Below are 19116 nucleotides of genomic sequence, written 5' to 3'. Positions count from 1 at the left end.
CCGAGTGACTTGCTTCACAACTCTCCACGAGTCGAACTCTTCTCCGAAGCCGAAGTAGAGCAAGCCAGGCAAGACGGAGTAGACCTTTTAGAAGAGGAGCGCGAGATGGCATTGATCCGTTCAACAATTTATCAACAAGATCTGCGACGATTTCATGCGCAGCACGTCAGGAGCCGCACGTTCCAAGCAAGCGACCTGGTGCTCCGAGTGGATCAACAGAGACCACACAAGTTGGCTCCCGCCTGGGAAGGATTGTTCATCATTTCTAAGGTGCTGAACAACGGAGCGTATCGACTCTACAACCTCGACAGGGAGACGGACGAGTCGCGAGCATGGAATGGAGATCTACTGAAGCGCTTCTACACATAACCGCCGACAGAGACAATGTAAAGAACAAATGTCATCGAAGTAATACAAAGCGGATTAATTTCTTGCCGATTCAAAATTCTTTCGCGTTTGCAAACTCCGGTCTAAAAAACTAACTCCGAGTGTGCACCAAAAGTCACACTCGGGGACTTAGCTACGACCCAGAGTCGCCTAAGTAAACAACTTGCTCCGAGTGTGCGCCAAAAGTCACACTCGGGGACTTAGCTACGACCCAGAGTCGCCTAAGTAAACAACTTGCTCCGAGTGTGCGCCAAAAGTCACACTCGGGGACTTAGCTGCGACCCAGAGTCGCCTAAGTAAACAACTTGCTCCGAGTGTGCACCAAAAGTCACACTCGGAGACTTAGCTGCGACCCAGAGTCGCCTAAGTAAACAACTCGCTCCGAGTGTGCACCAAAAGTCACACTCGGGGACTTAGCTGCGACCCAGAGTCGCCTAAGTAAACAACTCGCTCCGAGTGTGCACTAAGAGTCACACTCGGAGACTTAGCTGCGACCCAGAGTCGCCTAAGTAAACAACTCGCTCCGAGTGCGCACTAAAAGTCACACTCGGAGACTTAGCTGCGATCCAGAGTCGCCTAAGTAAACAACTCACTCCGAGTGTGCACCAAAAGTCACACTCGGGGACTTAGCTGCGACCCAGAGTCGCCTAAGTAAACAACTCGCTCCGAGTGTGCACCAAAAGTCACACTCGGGGACTTAGCTGCGACTCAGAGTCGCCTAAGTAAACAATTTGCTCCGAGTGTGCACCAAAAGTCACACTCGGAGACTTAGCTGCGACCCAAAGTCCCCTAAGTAAACAACTCGCTCCGAGTGTGCACCAAAATTCACACTCGGGGACTTAGCTGCGACCCAGAGTCGCCTAAGTAAACAACTCGCTCTGATTGTGCACCAAAAGTCACACTCGGAGACTTAGTTGTAACCCAGAGTCGCCTAAGTAAACAACTCACTCCGAGTGTGCACCAAAAGTCACACTCGGAGACTTAGCTGCGACCCAGAGTCGCCTAAGTAAACAACTTGCTCTGAGTGTGCACCAAAAGTCACACTCGGGGACTTAGCTGCGATCCAGAGTCGCCTAAGTAAAAACAAACTCCGAGTGTGCACCAAAAGTCACACTCGGGGACTTAGCTGCGACTCAGAGTCGCCTAAGTAAACAACTTGCTCCGAGTGTGCATTTCAACTCACAGTCGAGGACTTAGCTGCGAACCAGAGTTGCCTAAGTAAAGAGCTTCCTCCGAGTGGGCACACAAGTTACACTCGGAGGCTTAGCTGAGTCGCCTAAACAAAATCCACGAGCAAAACTCGTGTCAAAAAAAACTCAGCGAAAGAAGAGCAAAAGATCCGGTTCGAATTCAAATTGAGTTCAACGATCAGTTGGCTCAGTGTGAATCAAGTTTATCCACACTGAGACACGAATGTACCGGCCAACAGCAGTGGCCAAAGTTTAATACAAACTCCACTCGGCATACCGAGGTAAATGCGCGTTCAGCATAAAGTCAATCAAGCATCACCGGGGCTGGCAGGCCCCACGAAGGTGTCGAGGTCGATTCCATCCGCAATCCGAGTGGCCGTTTCGAGGAAGGTCTGCATGAAGTCTTCAAATCGAAGCTTCTTGGTGTTGGCGACCTGCAACATCTTCAGCTTGTCTTCACGGGCTTCCTTACAATGCACTCGGACCAGAGACAGCGCCACGTCCGCGCCACACCGAGCGGCAGACTTCTTCCATGCCTGCACTCTGCTTGGAACATCCTCCAGTCGAGTCATCAACCCCTCTATGTCATTCCGGGAGTCATCTTCAGGCCACAGCTCTTTGTCAATTCGGTCGACAACTTCTCTCAGGCGACCAATGAAAGGACCCACCTTGTTAAGGCGGGAATTCAGTCGGAACATGTCCCGGTTAGCTTCATCACCGAGTGGAACATTCGGTTGCCCAAGCGACCGTTCAATTTCGGCGGTTTCGGCTTCAACGCCCCGACAGAAATCTGCAAAGAAAAGACAGGGAGAAAATAAGCGTGGAGTGAACTCCAAAGTCAAAGAGCACTCGGCAAGCAACTTACCACCAAGCAGTGTGACCACCTTCTTCACCCAGTCGCCGACGTAGTTCTCCTGCGCTTTGCACCGAGCGTTCATTAACTTCAGCTGGCCCATCCATTCAGATCTCTCCTTCTTCATTTTTTCTAACTCGGCTAGCAGTGCCTTATTAGTCCCCTGAGATTCCTCCAAAGATACTTCTCGTTCAGCGAGAGCCTTCTTCATGCCAGCCAGATCATTCGCAGCTACCTCCAAGTCAGCAGCAAGTTGAGTCTTCTCAGCCTTTAGAGCATTATAGGCCGATCCCATTTCACAAGTCTTCTGTCAAAGAGACACAAAGGGAGGATCAACTAGGTTCAACAAGGAAAAAGTCTCGACAGATTCTTCAGACCCCTGCCGATGCAAGCAATCGACAGTGGTCTCGGGGACTACACCCAGTGGGTTCACTGAGAGTGACCCCACTGGCATGAAGCTCGAACATGTCGGTCCCATTGAGCTCCATAGCAAACCAACAACACTATGAGATTACTATTACTCAACCCGAGTAACACTACTCTCGGGGACTACACCCAGTGGGTGCACTCGGCGTGCCCCCACTGGTACCATTCGGGCAGATCAGCTCTGATCTGTAGATATTATGGAGAATACATATAGAGACAACTGCCGGTGCAAGCACTCGGCACAAGTCTCGGGGACTACACCCACTGGGTTCACTCAGAGTGAACCCACTGGAAAATTAACCTACTGTATCCGAGTATCTCGCCAAAAACCCCAGTGTGCACCAAGAGGAATGTAAACACTTACTAGCTCACTTACTCGGATATCATCCCGAAGCTCCAAGCTCTTCTTGTACACGGACGCAACGGAGTTATATGCTCCCTTGGCTTCGCCCACCATCAGCTCCACTTGTACCATGGCGTTCTTGGCGGCTCCTACTTGATCTTCCGGGAGGTGTCGGGCATCATATTGAACAGTCGATGGACCCAGCGTGGCAGAAGGCGCCCTAGATATCCCGAGCTCCCTAGGCATCCCGACCTCTGCTCCAGTCGGTTCCGCCGTGAAGACCACCGTCTCAGTCGGCGGCACGCTCATGGCGAGGTTGGCAGTAGGTTGGATAACCCCAAGGACAGGTGCCAAAGCTGGTTCCGACCTCCTTTGGTCGTTGTCGTCCAGATGGATCACCTCCGAAGGAAGTCCGACTGAACAAAATAAAAATACAGAAAAAGATCAAGATCAAAGACAGCACTCGCGAAACGGTAATACAGCTCTCGGAGTCGTGACAACGTACCTTGCTGGGACGTGGCGGCGTTATCAATGTCCATGGGATCGTCACCCTGACGCGGCAGACAGGTGGCGGAGGTAGCGGCTCTGTTGACTGAAATCCATTCGAAGGGTAAACATGAATTCCCAAAAAGAAGAGTCCAATCGGATATTGAAGGAAGATGGAAGAGCAAAGATACTTACGCTGAGGCGACCGGAACAGCGATCCTCATCCGGGGCAAAGCTTTCCGAGGTTTAGACCCGCTGGGTTTAGCCACCTTGGACGGCTGATCCACGGGCTCGGTAGAAGAACCCCTGGTTCTCTTCACACTCCAAGCACTCGGGGCCACGGGAGGAGCCGGCGGAACAGCGGGGTCATGACGGTGCTTGGTTTGGTGTTCTGGTGGTGAGGGTGACGAGCTCTGCTCTTCACTCTCCTCCTCCTCCTCTTCTGTTTCCTCCTTCGTCTCCCTACTGTCAGAGACCTACTCGGTACTACCCGCGCTACCCTCCATGCTGCCTTCTTCCTCGACCGGATTCCCATTTGAGACTGCAGAATGCCAGTTCGTCCACTCCTGCACAAAACACAGTTGGCAACGTCAGTCAGCGAGACAAGAAAAGCAATAAAACTGAGAAGGTTAAAAGCACTCGACAACGTGTGCTCGCCTCATTCGGAGGATGATTTTGGGCGCGGAAGGCCTTCACCCGCCGAGCTCCCATGGGGTTATCACATGTGCTCGTGATGTTGCGGACCCACGCACCCACGGTCTCCTCGCTCACGTCTTCAGGATGGGACCGAGTGGTATCCGAAGGCCTCGTGTAATGCCACATTGCATGGTCTCGGGCCTAGAGCGGCTGGATGCGTCAACCCAGAAAAGTCTCCAACAGGTCCATGCCAGTGACTCCCTTCCGGACGACGGCTATCAGCGCGTCGATCAAAGGCTGGACCTGGGTTTTTCTCCCTTAGAGAGCGCTAGCTTCCTGGGAGGGCTCGGACGGTCTAAACTGAAGGGTGGTAATCCACTCGAAGCATTCGGGCAAGCAATGTCCTGGCAATAGAACCAGGACGATTGCCAGTTCCCAACCGACTCGGATAGCTAAAGGGAGGGATAACTACTTTTTGTTTTCTTCTGAAATCCTAAACCCCCGCAGAGCTGGAGGATGTGTGTCTTATCATCAGACTGGCTAAGCTTCTTAACCGTTTGAGATCTAGCGGAGAAAACATATTTGAAGAGCCCCCAATGGGGAGGACATCCTATGAAGCACTCGCAGAGGGTGATGAATGCGGAAAGATGAGCTATCGCATTCGGCGGAAAGTGATGGAGCTGCGCCCCGAAGTAATTCATGATACCTCGGAAGAAAGGATGGGGAGGCAGGGAGAAACCTCTGGCCACGTGGCTGAGCAGCAGAACACGCTCCCCCTCCTTCGGCGCCGGCTCCATCTCGCTTTTCGGCAGCCTCCAAGACTTATTAACGACCATGTCGTGCTCCACCAGCTCCAGCACGTCGGTCTCCCTTACCGTGGAGGGGAGGAAGTCCCCCCGGATCCAGCCCTCCGGCAACGCTCGCTGCCGCCGCTGAGTGGAGGCCGCCCCCTTCTTCTTCTTCTTCGCCTCAAGCTTGCTGGTCTGCCCCTTCATCATGGCGAGGGCGACGGATCCGCAGAGGAGGAGGGGAAGGAGGTGTCTAGAGGTGTGCAGGGAGTTGCGGAGAGGCGAGATCGATGGGAGGAAGCAGAGCAGCGCAACAGGAAGGTCCGCCGGGAAGGCTTTAATAGGCCTCCGACTGAGTCACCTACAGGTGGGTCCAAGATCTTATCCTCCCAACCAGCTGCTGCAAGATTAGTGGAGAAGATAGCGGCACGGTAATCGAGGAGGCGAAATCTACTCGATGGCGATGTCGTCATCCCCGTTGAGCGCGCGGCAACCGAAATTTGAGGATCCCGGAAAATCCGGCGCTGTCAGTATGACCGGTTACGTCGAAAGATTCTATGGAAGAAATCGGTCCCTCGCGGTTCGTTTCGCTTGCATATTCACTCGGATCACTAGCCGCAAAGATAAAATGGATCGAGGCAGACAACGCTAAGATCACCTCAATACCAGTCGGCTCCAAACTCCGGACATCACTTCATCGTTCCAACCCCGATCCATTCGGGGACTAATGATGGGGTTATAGTCCCAGGGTAGGGTCATAGGTTTGCCCTATAGGTCCTACCCAAGGACTACCCTTCATAGAAGACAAGGCCCTTTGACAGTTCCGACTGAACTAAGGACGCCCCCATCATCCAGTCGGCGACGATCCACTCGGAGCATATCTAACGTACCAATTGGAATCCACTCTGTACGTCGTAACCTCCCAGGAGGGCAACGGTCATACGTTTTCATACACCATAACTAGCATTTAAGGCTTACGTTACCAGTAACGCCAGCCTTTACTCGCCACTACTCCACCCCTGTCCACCGGGCCATTATGAAGGGCAACGCACTCTATATAAGCCGCCCTTGACCACTGGTACAGGGGTTGGCACTTGCTGTAATCCCTTAATACACTCGACACAAAGCTCCCAAGAGCACTGAGACGTAGGGCTTTTACCTCCACCGTAGAGGGGACTGAACTCATACATCCTCGCCGTAGCTAAGGCTCTGCCCATATACTTTCGTACCCCGTACTTCTACTGTCAGACTTATACCCACGACATTAGGTATTGTAGAAAACTTGAATTCTATTTATATTGGTGTTATATTACTGTATTCTCACTTTTCCATGGCTAGTACTCCCCGATACTATCCATAGTTTCATCAAAATAAGCAATCAACACAACAAAAATAGAATCTGTCAAAAACAGACCAGTCTGTAGCAATCTGTATACTTCGTATACTTATGGTATCTCAACAATTCTGAAACCTTACGACAATTTGGGCAATTGTCATATCAACCAGCAGCAAAAAGAATCAACTCAAAAGCTCTTTCTGGGTCAAAATGAAAAATAATTTCGTGAGCGAAAAGTTTCTGTCTTTTTCCAGCATAATCAAACAACCATCACCAAAACTAGTCATAAAGGTTTTACTTGGATCAAACACAAAAAGAAACAAAAAAATACAATCATAACAGAATTATGATGGTGTGTACGCTACAAAACAGAAAGCAAAAAAGCAAAGATAAATTCATTGGGTTGCCTCCCTACAAGCGCTATTGTTTAACGCCCTTAGCTAGGCATAAGGCGAAAGAATCACGTATCGTCGTCTTTGGTACTCAAACCATAAGTAGCCCTTCTTTAATGGAAATTTAAATCTAATATTCCCTTCCTTCAAATCGATGACAACACCAATAGTCCTTAGGAAAGGTCTACCAAGAATGATAGGACATGTAGGATTGCAATCAATATCAAGCACAATGAAATCTACAGGTACATAGTTCCTAATTGGAATAATAAGAATATCATTGATCCTTCCCATAGGTTTCTTAACAGTAGAATCCGCAAGATGCAAATTCAGAGAGCACTCATCAATCTCATAGAAGCCTAGAACATCACATAAAGACTTTGGAATCGCGAAAACATTAGCACCCAAATCACACAAAGCATTGCATTCATAGTTTTTTATCCTGATTTTGATGGTAGGTTCCCACTCATCATGAAGTTTTTTTAGGAATAGAAACTTCCAATTCAAGTTTCTCTTCAAGAGATTTCATCATAGCATCGACGATATGATCGGTAAAGGCCTTGTTTTGGCTATAAGCGTGTGGAGAGTTTAGCATGGATTGCATCAAGGAAATACATTCAATCAAAGAGCAACTATCATAATTGAATTACTTGAAATTCAAAGTAGTAGTTTCATTACTACTCAAAGTTTTGATATCCTCTACTCTACTTTCAATGCTTTTAGCATCAAGATAGATGGACTCCGAATCATTGGGGCGTTTTTCAACCAAAGTGGATTAATATCCAGCCCCATCATCATTAGGTTTGACACAAGAAAACAAGGATTCAATGGGATTCACTCCAAGCACTTTAAGATCTTCGTGATTCACATCACGAGAACACGTTTTTTAAGCCATTCATGTCTAGCACGAATTTGGACGGTTCTTTCTTTACTCCCATTCATGGAAACACGCATAGCTTTCAAAGTTTCATCCATATTGATCTTGGGAGGAGCACATCTAACTTTCAAAGCATCAATATCAAGAGACATTCTATCAACGCTCCTAGCCAAATCATCAATTTTGAGTAGTTTTTCTTCTATGGACGCATTGAAAATCTTTTGCGAGTTGATAAACTCTTTAATATTTCTCTAGATCAGAGGGTAATTTATTGTAATTACCATGATCATTGTTGTAGGAGTTGCCAAAGTTATTAGAGGGATTACTAGGGAAAGGCCTAGGAATATAGTTTCCTCTAAAAGCATTGTTGTTGCCAAAATTATTCCAACCAACAAAATTAACATCCAAGCTTTCATTGCTACTCTCAATCAAGGAAGACAAGGGCATATCACTTTGATCTAAAGGAGCACTTCTACTAGCAACCAAATTCCTTAACTCATCCATCTTAGCACTCAACGAGTTAATTTCTTCTATAGCGTGTACCTTCTTACTAGTAGGTGACCTTTGAGTGTGCCACTGAGAATAGTTTGTCATGATATTGTCTAGGAGTTTTGTGGCTTCTCCTAATGTGATTTCCATGAAAGTTCCACCGGAGGCGGAGTCCAAGATATTTCTAGAAGCAAAATTCAAACCAGCATAGAAGATTTGTATAATCATCCAAAGACTCAAGCCATGAGCGGGACAATTTCTAATCATCAATTTAATTCTCTCCCAAGATTGTGCAACATGCTCACGATCAAGTTGCTTAAAATTCATGATATCATTAGTCGGCGGAAAATACTTGGATATATAAGCATCTTTGTACTTGTTCCAAGAATCAATACTATTTTTGGGCAAAGATAAAAACCAAGTTTTTGCTCGATCTCGCAACGAGAATGGAAATAGCTTCAATTTAATCACATCATTATCCCCATCTTTCTTCTTTTGCATATCGCATAACTCAATGAAGGTATTAAGATGGGATGCGGCATCTTCACTAGGAAGGCCGGAGAATTGCTCTTTCATAACAAGATTCAACAAAGCAACATTGATTTCATATGATTCCGCACTAGTGGCGGGAGCAATCGGAGTACTAATAAAATCATTATTATTAGTATTCGAGAAGTCACAAAGTTTGGTGTTTTCAGTCATGGTGACTTCAGCAAGCAGACAAGCACACAAGCGAACAAAAAGCAAGCGAAACAAAAGGGCGAACGGAAAAGGCAAATATTTTTGTAAATTTGTTTTTCAGAAGTGTGGGAGAGGAAAACGAGAGGCAAAAAAGTAAATGCAAGAGATGAGTTTGCGACGGTTACTTGGATAAGCTTCACTTGATGCTCCCCGGCAACGGCGCCAGAAATTCTTCTTGCTACCTCTTGAGCTTGCGTTGGTTTTTCCCTTGGAGAGGAAAGGGTGATGCAGCACAGTAGCAGTAAGTATTTTCGTCAGTTTGAGAACCAAGGTATCAATCTAGTAGGAGTATCAAGCCAAGTCTCCACCGTACCTGCGCAAAAACAGCAAACTTGCACCCCAACGCTACAAACGGGTTGTCAATCCCTTCACGGTTGATTGCAAGGTGAGATCTGAAGGCAGAAAGTGCAACAAAGTAAAAGTGTAGGGCTAAAAATATGATGTGAAGTAGACCTGAGGGCCATAGTGTTCACTAGAGGCTTCTCTCATGATAGTAAATATTACGGTGTGTGAACGAATTACTATCGAGCAATTGATAGAACCGATACTATCGAGCAAAGTCATGACGATATCTAAGGCAATGATCATACATATAGGCATCACGTTCGAGACAAGTAGACCGATACTTTCTGCATCTACTACTATTACTCCACACATCGACCGCTATCCAGCATGCATCCAGTGTATTGAGTTCATGACGAACAGAGTAACGCCTTAAGCAAGATGACATGATGTAGAGGGATAAATTCATGCAATAGATATAAACCCCATCTTTTTACCCTTGATGGCAACAACACGATGCGTGCCTTGCTACCCCTTCTGTCACTGGGTGAGGTCACCGCACGGTACGAACCCAAAACCAAGCACTTCTCCCATTGCAAGAATCATAGATCAAGTTGGCCAAACAAAACCCACAAGTCGAAGAGAATTACAAGGATATGAAATCATGCATATAAGAGATCAGAAGAAACTCAAATAAGATTCATAGATAATCTGATCATAAATCCACAATTCATCGGATCTTGACAAACACACCGCAAAAGAAGATTAAATCGGATAGATCTCCATGAAGATCATGGAGAACTTTGTATTGAAGATCCAAGAGAGAGAAGAAGCCATCTAGCTACTAGCTATGGACCCGAAGGTCTATGGTGAACTACTCACGCATCATCGGACAGGCAATGGTGTTGATGAAGAAGCCCTCCGTGTCCGAATCCCCTCCGACGGGGCACCAGAACGTGCCCCAGATGGGAGCTTGCGGAGACAGAAGCTTGCGGCGGCTGAAAAGTATTTTCGTGGCTCTCTTCCGTGGTTTTGGATTTTTCAGGGATATATAGGCGGAAGAAGTAGGGCAGAGGAGCCACAGGGGGCCCACAAGCCTGCTAGGCGCGGACCCCCCCCCCCCCCCCCCCAGGCCGCGGCTAGGGGGCTTGTGGCCACTCCTGGTGCCCTGTGCCTTGGTTCTCAAGCTCTGTGCGTATCTTCTGTTCCGGAAAAAAATCTTTTCGGAGGTTTTATTCCTTTGGACTTCGTTTAATATTCTCCTCTAAAAAGGGTCAATAACACGGAAAAAACAGGAACTCGCACTTGGCACTGAGTTAATAAGTTAGTCCCAAAAAAGATATAAAAGGCAGGCAAAACATCCAAAGTTTGACAAGATAATAGCATGTAACCATCAAAAAGTATAGATACGTTGGAGACGTATCACCGACAAACCCTAGCAACCCTAGTCGTGCCAGACGGGGCTCTTCTCCGGCGCCGACAGTAGCAAGGCCAAGGGCAAGTCCCCCGCCAATCCTTTTTACTCGGAGTTCCTCCCACCTCCGCTGGCATTGGCAACATTGTGTGCCTCTCCCGTACCCCAACGCCACCCTGCTGCACGACTGGCACTTGGATCCGAAGAGGATCCCAGTGCCGGCGGCGCTGCTGTCGGCTAGGGCGCACGCGGAGGAGGTGCGGTGCCGGCGGGCGCTCTTGACGCCGGAGCAGCGCCGTGACCCCGCCTACGCAACCGACTCGCCCAACTGGGCTCGCTTGTTCGTCTTCGAGCCCGAAGAGGCGAGACCACACGGCGTTCGCGAAGTCGACCGCACCGTGCCTTACTGGGAGAGCGAGGAGGACGAGCGGCATAGGGCGATGGCGGCCGAGAAAGAGGAGGCGGAGTACAAGGCGCCATGGCGCAGGACATGGCCCTCTCCGTGGCGGGCGACTGCGTCCTGCCGCCGGTGACCCCGTCGTCCCCTGCCAACGCCGAGCCGGAGCCGAAGCCGATCGAGCGCTACTCCTGGACGGGAGTAGTGCACGAGTGGGTCAGCGCACCAGCGGTCTGGGTTGGGACGACGCTAGCACAGGAGGCGGCGTACCTCGAACATTGGCCCCAGCGACGGCTGGCCGAGGAGCGCCGCCACGGCGAGTACCTCGAGATGCTCGAGCGCGGCGCCGAGGAGGAGCAGCGCGAAGCCGAGGAGGAGGCACGCTAGGCTGCAAAGGCACAAACGACGTCACAGCCTGCGGCACAGCCCGCACCCGACATGAACGCCCTGTGGAACACGGCGTTCCCCTAGGACGGCCCTCCGCCGACGCTCATCGACCTCACGGACCCCGAGGACAACGAAGACGACGCCTCGTAGTTTAGTTTGTTCTTAATTTTCTTAAATGCAAATATGGACGTGTGGACTCTTGTCAGCCTTCGTAGCCGACTTTAATGTTTAACTAATGTTGTTTTTATTCTAAATATGTATGCATTCTTTTTTTCGTGTCATTAAAATGGGTCCGGTCAGTGTTGGACGCATGCGCAGACCCAAACATGAAAGCGGATTGTGTCCGCCTAACGAAAAAACGGACAAAAAACGCACAAACTTCAATGCTAGGCTACTTTGGTTTTGTGTCCACAACTGGGTGCGTGGGAAAAAACATTGCTTGATGTGGACTCGATATCCTGGTGAATTGTTGCCTGGTCAGGCAGCGTAGGAGGAAGGGTGTTTGGTTTAAGACATGGCATGAAGACGTGTTAGACTTTAAAATAATAATTCATGAGCCCATCTATCGAGAAAATCTCTGTACTACTTGAAATGCTAGGCAGGCATCGTGGCTCACCAGGCGTGGGAATTCTAATGCATGGGCGAGGATAACCCGTTTGCTCGCGTCTGCCGACAGAAAAATGCACTGCCTTTAGTTCTCCTAGATAATCTAAAGAAGAATGTGTCACTTTGGATGGCTGTTGCAGCAAAAAGTTGGACTCAATCATACTGTCAAAGTAGTTGATTTTCTGGATTAGGGATGTTGTAGTTCATGCAAACTCATTTCTTCTTAATTAATATACGAGACAAATCTTTTGCCATGGGAGGAGCCCCTTTTAAATGCTCATTACGTTCAATAATGCCCAATAGCACCGTGGGAAACATGGCGCTTAATATTGGTAATGTCCATTTAGCAGCATAGAATCGTACCATCAGTTCACGTTCTTCTGCTTCATCGATACAATTAGTGTAGCGCTCCACATAATAGCCAACAGTCACTAGCATCTTGTATTTTAGCTACAGTGGATTTTAGCATCCAATTTATACGGAAATTGCTTTTGGAGGCCGAGCTCCATGAAGGGTTTCAAAAGCAAATTTCAAATTTCATGAAAATTCGTATTTTAAATTTAAAAAAAACATAGATAGATGAAGGTATAATACATAAGTATGTAAATTTTTAGAATGAAATACTTTAAAATGAGGGATGTACAAAAAAGACAAATCTGAGACGTTTTAACATATGTTACTATTCATCATTTCAGACCATGAATTTATTTTTTTTGTACGGGTCGCGTTTCAAAGTATTTTAACCTGAAATTTTGCACACACACATGGATCTAACCATTGTTTAGTTTTATATTTTTCAGATTTTTTAAATTAAAATTATCAAATTTTGAATTTTTCAAAATTTTGGTCTCCATGGAGGCCGAGCTCCAAAACGCCATTCTCCGATTTATAGACATTTGTTAGTTTCAAACAGTTTTTCTAAAAAGAATTTTCACACAATATTTTCTACAGAAAGCCAGCCTTATATGAAAAGAAGAAGATAATTGAAAATAATAATATTTTTAAAATAACAAAAAATGTAAAAATAGGAAATAATTCTTCAAATTTCCCGTTTTTCTAAAATTTGTGCACATATTTTGAAAATGCAAACATCTTTTGAATTTCTGAATTTAAAATATATATATATTTAGAATTCCCAAACATTTTATGTAATTTTGACCAAATTTTCAAAACAGGAATATTTTTTGGAATTGGTACAAATTTTGAAATTTTCCAACATTTATGAAATGGACTTTAGAAAGTAAAAGACGAAAATAAACTAGAGAAAACCGATAAAAAAAGCAAAAGAGAAAAAACAAAGTAGAAAACGCACCTTTTTGTAGGTTTAAAAAGCGGAATTGCTAATTTTCATCCGTTTTGTGAGTCGTCCGATCTCTGTCCTGAAAGTCCCTCGCTATCGGTTGCCTTTGTCCCTTCCCTCCTCCCTTGTTTCCTTTGTCATTTCCCACACGCAACAAAACAGAATTAAAAAGAGAGAGATCCATGGCAAGATGGAGCTCCCCTAAATGAGAGAGATCCTGGCTGTGTCCGCGAGGAGGTCTACATTAAATTACAATGTAATTGTACTGTGTTTATATTGTATTTACACTGCAATTCTATTGTGAAACACAATGTAATTCAAACTGTAAAACAGTCTTCTATTTCATTTAACTATGAATGTATTGTTTCAGAGTGACTTAACTGTGTGAGTTCAGTTCATCATGTGATATGGTTACATTTTTATCTTCAAAGTTTAGTGTATTTGTTCCCTTTTTTCTGCAATTGTCACCCGAATAACATGATTTGCTGTTTTCATTTTACTTTTCTTACAGTCCAACTATGTGATACTTTCCCGTACTGAGTTCTTAAATTTCTGCTACATTATCAGTATAATTTTCGCTTGTCTATGCCATTCATGTTTGACAGTTCTAATGTATATATGGTTTACTGTTTTTTAGTAGCTCTATTTTCCCTGTAATCTTAGGAGGTGTTTGTTTCGATGACTGGTAACATAATCGTAAATGGAAACTGATTACACAAGGTAATGGCACTCGAATCGACAAACACCATTCTGTTTGGTTGTACGGTGTAAAGGAAACACGTACCTTACCCGTGTTTGGTTTGGCACACAGTAACGACAAGCATTTTTTCCACATACAAAACATAACACAGGCTTTCACACACAATGTGCAAGTGCTTCACCAGCACAATTTCAAATTCATCAAACAAGTAAATAATTTAAAAATATTTTTGCATTCATCCAATGCAAAGACATCTTTCAACAAGAATTTGGCTCAACTTTAATGACATTACACATTTTTAAAATGTATATTAAGCCATGGATAGAAACCCAAAATTCAACGATGCACATTGAAATAAATTATATAACTAGTCCGTAAAATTGTTTTTATAGGATAAATAGAAAGGCCAAGTTCACGATCTTGAAAGAAGCTTTTCCATCGATCTTCATCTTCTAAGACACACTGAACACATTTTCTAATCAACATTGCTTTTTTTTATCTGCCAATAAGCAAGAGTTAGAATGAGAATAGAGAAACACACAAGAGACAACCAATAAAAAAATTAATAAGAGAAATATACCAGCAATAAGCGGTGCACATAGATAGCTCACATTTCACAATAGAATGAACTAGAAAGATCAAAAAGAGGTGCGCCACCTCCACCAATCATAAGCAACGAATGCATATACCAGCAGGATTTTCCCAACAAATGCATATACCAACATGATTTTCCCAACAAATGCATACACAAGCGGCAATATTTGTGCCATAACAAGTGTGGATGCACTAAGCCCAGTGAAAATGATTGTTCTTTCTCATCAAGCAAGCATATTTCTCTCATTTTCCAATAAGCATGAGTTGGATAAATATAAATCAACCCTTCAATAACATATATGGGCAAATATAAATCAAAGTGTTGAAATGCAAGAACAAAGAACAAGTATGGGATCTGCTCCATGCTTTTCAACACTTTTGGCAAATATATAACAGTAGTAAAATGAGATGGGTTATTATACACACCAGTCATGTCACACCAATAGTGGAGAAGGGCGTTCTTTTCCATCAACCTTGCTTCTTTCTTTCATCTGCCAGTGAGCGGCTAATAAGCACGAGTTAGATATAAGGAAAAAACACACATATGAAATTGCATCACAAGATAGCACATATTATCGAAGTTGATGGTGTAAACTGGAGAGTTTAGAAAAAGGGATACCCGAGAGCATTTTGAGGATGAAGTCCCTCCTAAGGATTTCTGGAAGCACAAGCATCATGTTCATGTGTTCTGGAGCTTTAGCAAATATAGTTGCAGCGTCAACAATCTCGCTCCCAGTGAATGCAAGCCTAGATAATTCACTAATTGCCTTTTCTCTTGATTTCTGTTGAGGGTCCTCTTGGGTTGTTTCTCGTGCCATTGTACCAACATGTTGTGTCACACTATTTAGCTGGTTGTTGACATCTTGAAGCATGGCTTCAAAAGGATCGCTTGGTCCCGTCGCCCTCTTTGGCCTTGGCTCCTTCTTTTGCCTCTTAGAACTAGTTGTATCAACAGAGCAAGTGTCAATGGACCGTCTAGTTGACCGTATTGAGATCATATCCTCTTCCTCATTTTCTTCTTCCTCCATAGCAATTTCCTTCTCCAAGTTTCCGACTGCCTCCCCAAAGCCTTCAGCATTTTCCCCTGTTGCGATGTCCTTGCCATAGATAGCAGCCAATTGCTCAAAGTATGGAAATGATACACCATACAATCCCTTAGCCTCCTTGTGATTCTACATGATTTTTACAAAAGAAGAAAGTTGGTTTTCGATGGCATGGACAATAAGAAGAAAGTTACACTACAACAATAAGTAACCAAGGTGCAATTGCAAACAAATTCAGCACAATGCATTAGTAAGAAATTCAATTTTAGTGCTTGAAGTGATATACCTTACAATGTTCTTCATATTGTGCCTTCTCGCATTGAATCATCTTCCTATTTCCATCCCATGTAAAACCACTTTTGGATATCACTACTTCAAGAGCACCAAATTTCTTCCTGAAGTGCCTCACTCTTGATGTAATGTGTGGAACTCCGGTGATACCATGGCATGGGCACTTCTCAACAAGATGTTTTTCCAATATTGCCAAGTACCCACCTTTGAATGCACCATCGGCTTTCCACCTCGGATCCAAAGACAGCTCATACAAAGCTTTAATTAGCTCATTGTCCTCATCGGAAGTCCAATTCCTTTTGTTCCTGCCTCTTCCACGCGACGTGGTTGAGCTATCCACGCGGTCCATATCTACACAAGAAAGAATGGCTACAAATGAGATGGCAAATATACATGAAAGAAAACAAATGCAAATGTGATGCAATCATAGCTTATTTATTAAAACTAAAAGAAACATAGAGAAAGCAAATGAACAAACACAAATAGTTTATACATCAATGCGCCCTAGCAGCCCTATGTCTATTATACATGCTCTGAGCAAGACCATTCCAAAAATTTGTCCACTCATTCGAAGTAGATATAGAATTGATGAATTCTGGTTGGTCTACTTCTCCGTCCATGTCTTCCAATGTGTCTTGCATTAATTGCTCGTCGATATCAATTGGGTCGATAGGCATATTTTGCAATATAAGATTATGAAAGAGCGTGCATGCCATGATGATTCGACATTGGGTCTACATAGGAAAAAATGAAGGGGACCTCAAAATTGCCCAATGACCCTTGAGCCTTCCAAAGGCCCTTTCTATAATATTTCAGGCTCTAGCGTGGCGCATGTGGAAATACTCCTCTACACTACGAGGTGGCTTTTGTGGTGTCCAACCACCCAAGTGGTATCTTTGACCTCGGTATGGAGCTAGACATCCTCTTGCGTTTGTGTAGCCAACATCGACAAGGTAATATTGGTCTTCGGGGACACGTAACCCATTTGGCCTTGAGATGGCATCCCTAAGAACACGACCATCGTGTGCAGAACCATCCCAACCAGGTAGTATGTAGATGAACTGCATGTCAGGTGCACATACACCTAACACATTTGTATCTATATCACCCAACCTTGATCTATATCTTCCTTTCAGATTAGCTGGGACAGTTACGTCTATGTGTGTGTCGTCTAACGCTCCAAGGCAATTCTACAATATAAACAACAATGTGAAAATATTAGCATCTTTTACCACTATTGAGATCATTTGGTGAATAATATTTTTTCTTAGTAGTTATTTACCTTGAAATACTTCCATTTATCATCTGTGCAATCCTCGGTTAGAGGTTCAGGTTTCTTAAGTAGCAGATGGTACAGCTTCAGGACAGCTAGAAGACAAGCATTGAAGTTTCTACTAACCGGCTCCGGGCTTTGATAGAAGAATTTTCCTACTGTCCTATTTTTAAGATGGTGTGATAATACATACAAGAACGATGCCACTATCTCCTCTAAATATGTGTTCCTCGTACCCTTTAGACCACTAACATCTCTCACCATCTCACATAATATATGAAATGTTTTCCTATCCATACGAAGTTGACTTATACACATAGCATCCCTCTCACCAATTAGCCGGTACAAGTTCTCTCCCCTTAACTCTCGAATTTTAATTCTCCTTTCTATTTGCCAACATTTTCTCTTATAAGCTAATGCAAACATGAACCACACATAATAATATACAAGCATGATGGAAGTGGCCAGATTCAAAAATGTTGTGTTTCTCCTTCCACGCCTCTTACTTAAGGGAAGATGAGCCATAACTGAAAAGTAGAACACGATATATAAGCATAAGGAAAAATACCTAATTAAGGTGCAATTAGTCATGCAATGGTGCACTAGTTCCAAATAAACTTGTACATTGAAAGCCTAATTAAGTCATATACAACCGAGAACATAAAGAGTAGAAGAAGCAATCAGTCAATCAATCAATCTCAATCTGGTTTATATTAAAGCTGATTCATAGTTGCGAAGCCGCTTGTATATATATGCGCATGCGGTGTTGCACAATCATTTTTCCATCCTGATAATAAAACTATGGTGGAGTACGTATTCAACTACACATCACTTCATAAGTAAATGGTGACCAAGCCAAGTCTTTTGCGCGAGAATACAGTAATTTTCAATAAAAACTGGAAAGAATATAAATACGTCAATTAACGATGAGCAGGAGCAGAGTTTGATGAATATTTTTCTCTGTCTGTTGCACCGTGCATAGCATGTAGTTTGAGGTTCAGTTGAAACTGCACCCTGTCACCGCCGCCTCCTTCTCATGCAATTTGTGATGGGCAATTGACATACTAACAGGTCAAGCTATGGATTGATCTCACGTGCTTCTACACAAATTGTGACATAGTAAAAGGTCTACCAAATCTACAGGAAGCAATGAGAGAGCTGCAAATATATGCTACACATCACCCATCACAAATAACTAATGGATCAAGAACAAATAAAGAACATATATTTTTCTGACTTCCTGATCAAGAAGAGGGATCAGTAACCTAACCTCCAGATCCACGGCACGATGTTGATGGAGGAGGGATAGATCAATTGGAAATCCGGAGACAGGCCTTGGTGCTCCTCGTCGCTAGCTTTAACCATCCATCTTCGTCGGCGGCGCGGAGGCAGCGGCTGGCGTTCCGGTGACTGATGTGGCGTCTTCCTTCCCAGCGGCTAGACCAGGAGGAGAGGACCGAGGGGAGTCGTCGGCGGCTGGACAGAGATCGAGGGGAGGTGGTGGCGGTGTTGGACTTGAAGGAGGTCGATGGGAGGTGGCCGCGTAGAAGGGGATCGAGGGGAGGCGCGGAGGGAGGAGGAGGGCTTGGGGTGAGGAGGTAATGCTTCGTTACCGGTGGGGGTTGAGGGGCAACGAGGGATAACTAGCCTGGATCTGATTACGGTGAAACTTGATTATAGTGTGTTATCACCAAACATGGGTAAAGGTATCTGTTTACACTGTAAACAGATGCGGGGTAAAAAAAGATGAAACAAACACCTCCTTAGTGTAATGTGTTTCCTGATGTACACTTGTCTCTGTTCCTTTCTTTCGATTTGGAGAAGCATTTCATGTCTTCTCTTTCTACCTTCATAAATGAGGGTCATTATTTTTCACTAGTCTTTC

At 44.9% G+C, this 19116-nt stretch overlaps 1 protein-coding gene across 1 annotated transcript; it reads right to left on the bottom strand.

Moving 5' to 3' along the window:
• Window positions 1–15196: 15196 nt before the first annotated feature.
• LOC123441537 lies at window positions 15197–18794 on the bottom strand. Its single transcript, XM_045117929.1, has 3 exons — window positions 18502–18794; window positions 15954–16309; window positions 15197–15796 (listed from the first exon to the last, which is right to left on the bottom strand). The coding sequence occupies exons 2-3, from the start codon at window positions 16305–16307 to the stop codon at window positions 15197–15199; spliced, it is 954 nt and encodes a 317-aa protein (XP_044973864.1). The 5' UTR covers window positions 16308–16309; window positions 18502–18794.
• Window positions 18795–19116: the final 322 nt, after the last annotated feature.

Source organism: Hordeum vulgare, chromosome 3H (assembly GCF_904849725.1).
Source record: "Hordeum vulgare subsp. vulgare chromosome 3H, MorexV3_pseudomolecules_assembly, whole genome shotgun sequence".
Classification (NCBI taxonomy): Eukaryota; Viridiplantae; Streptophyta; class Magnoliopsida; order Poales; family Poaceae; genus Hordeum; species Hordeum vulgare.
This window is presented reverse-complemented; position numbering and strand designations above follow the sequence as displayed.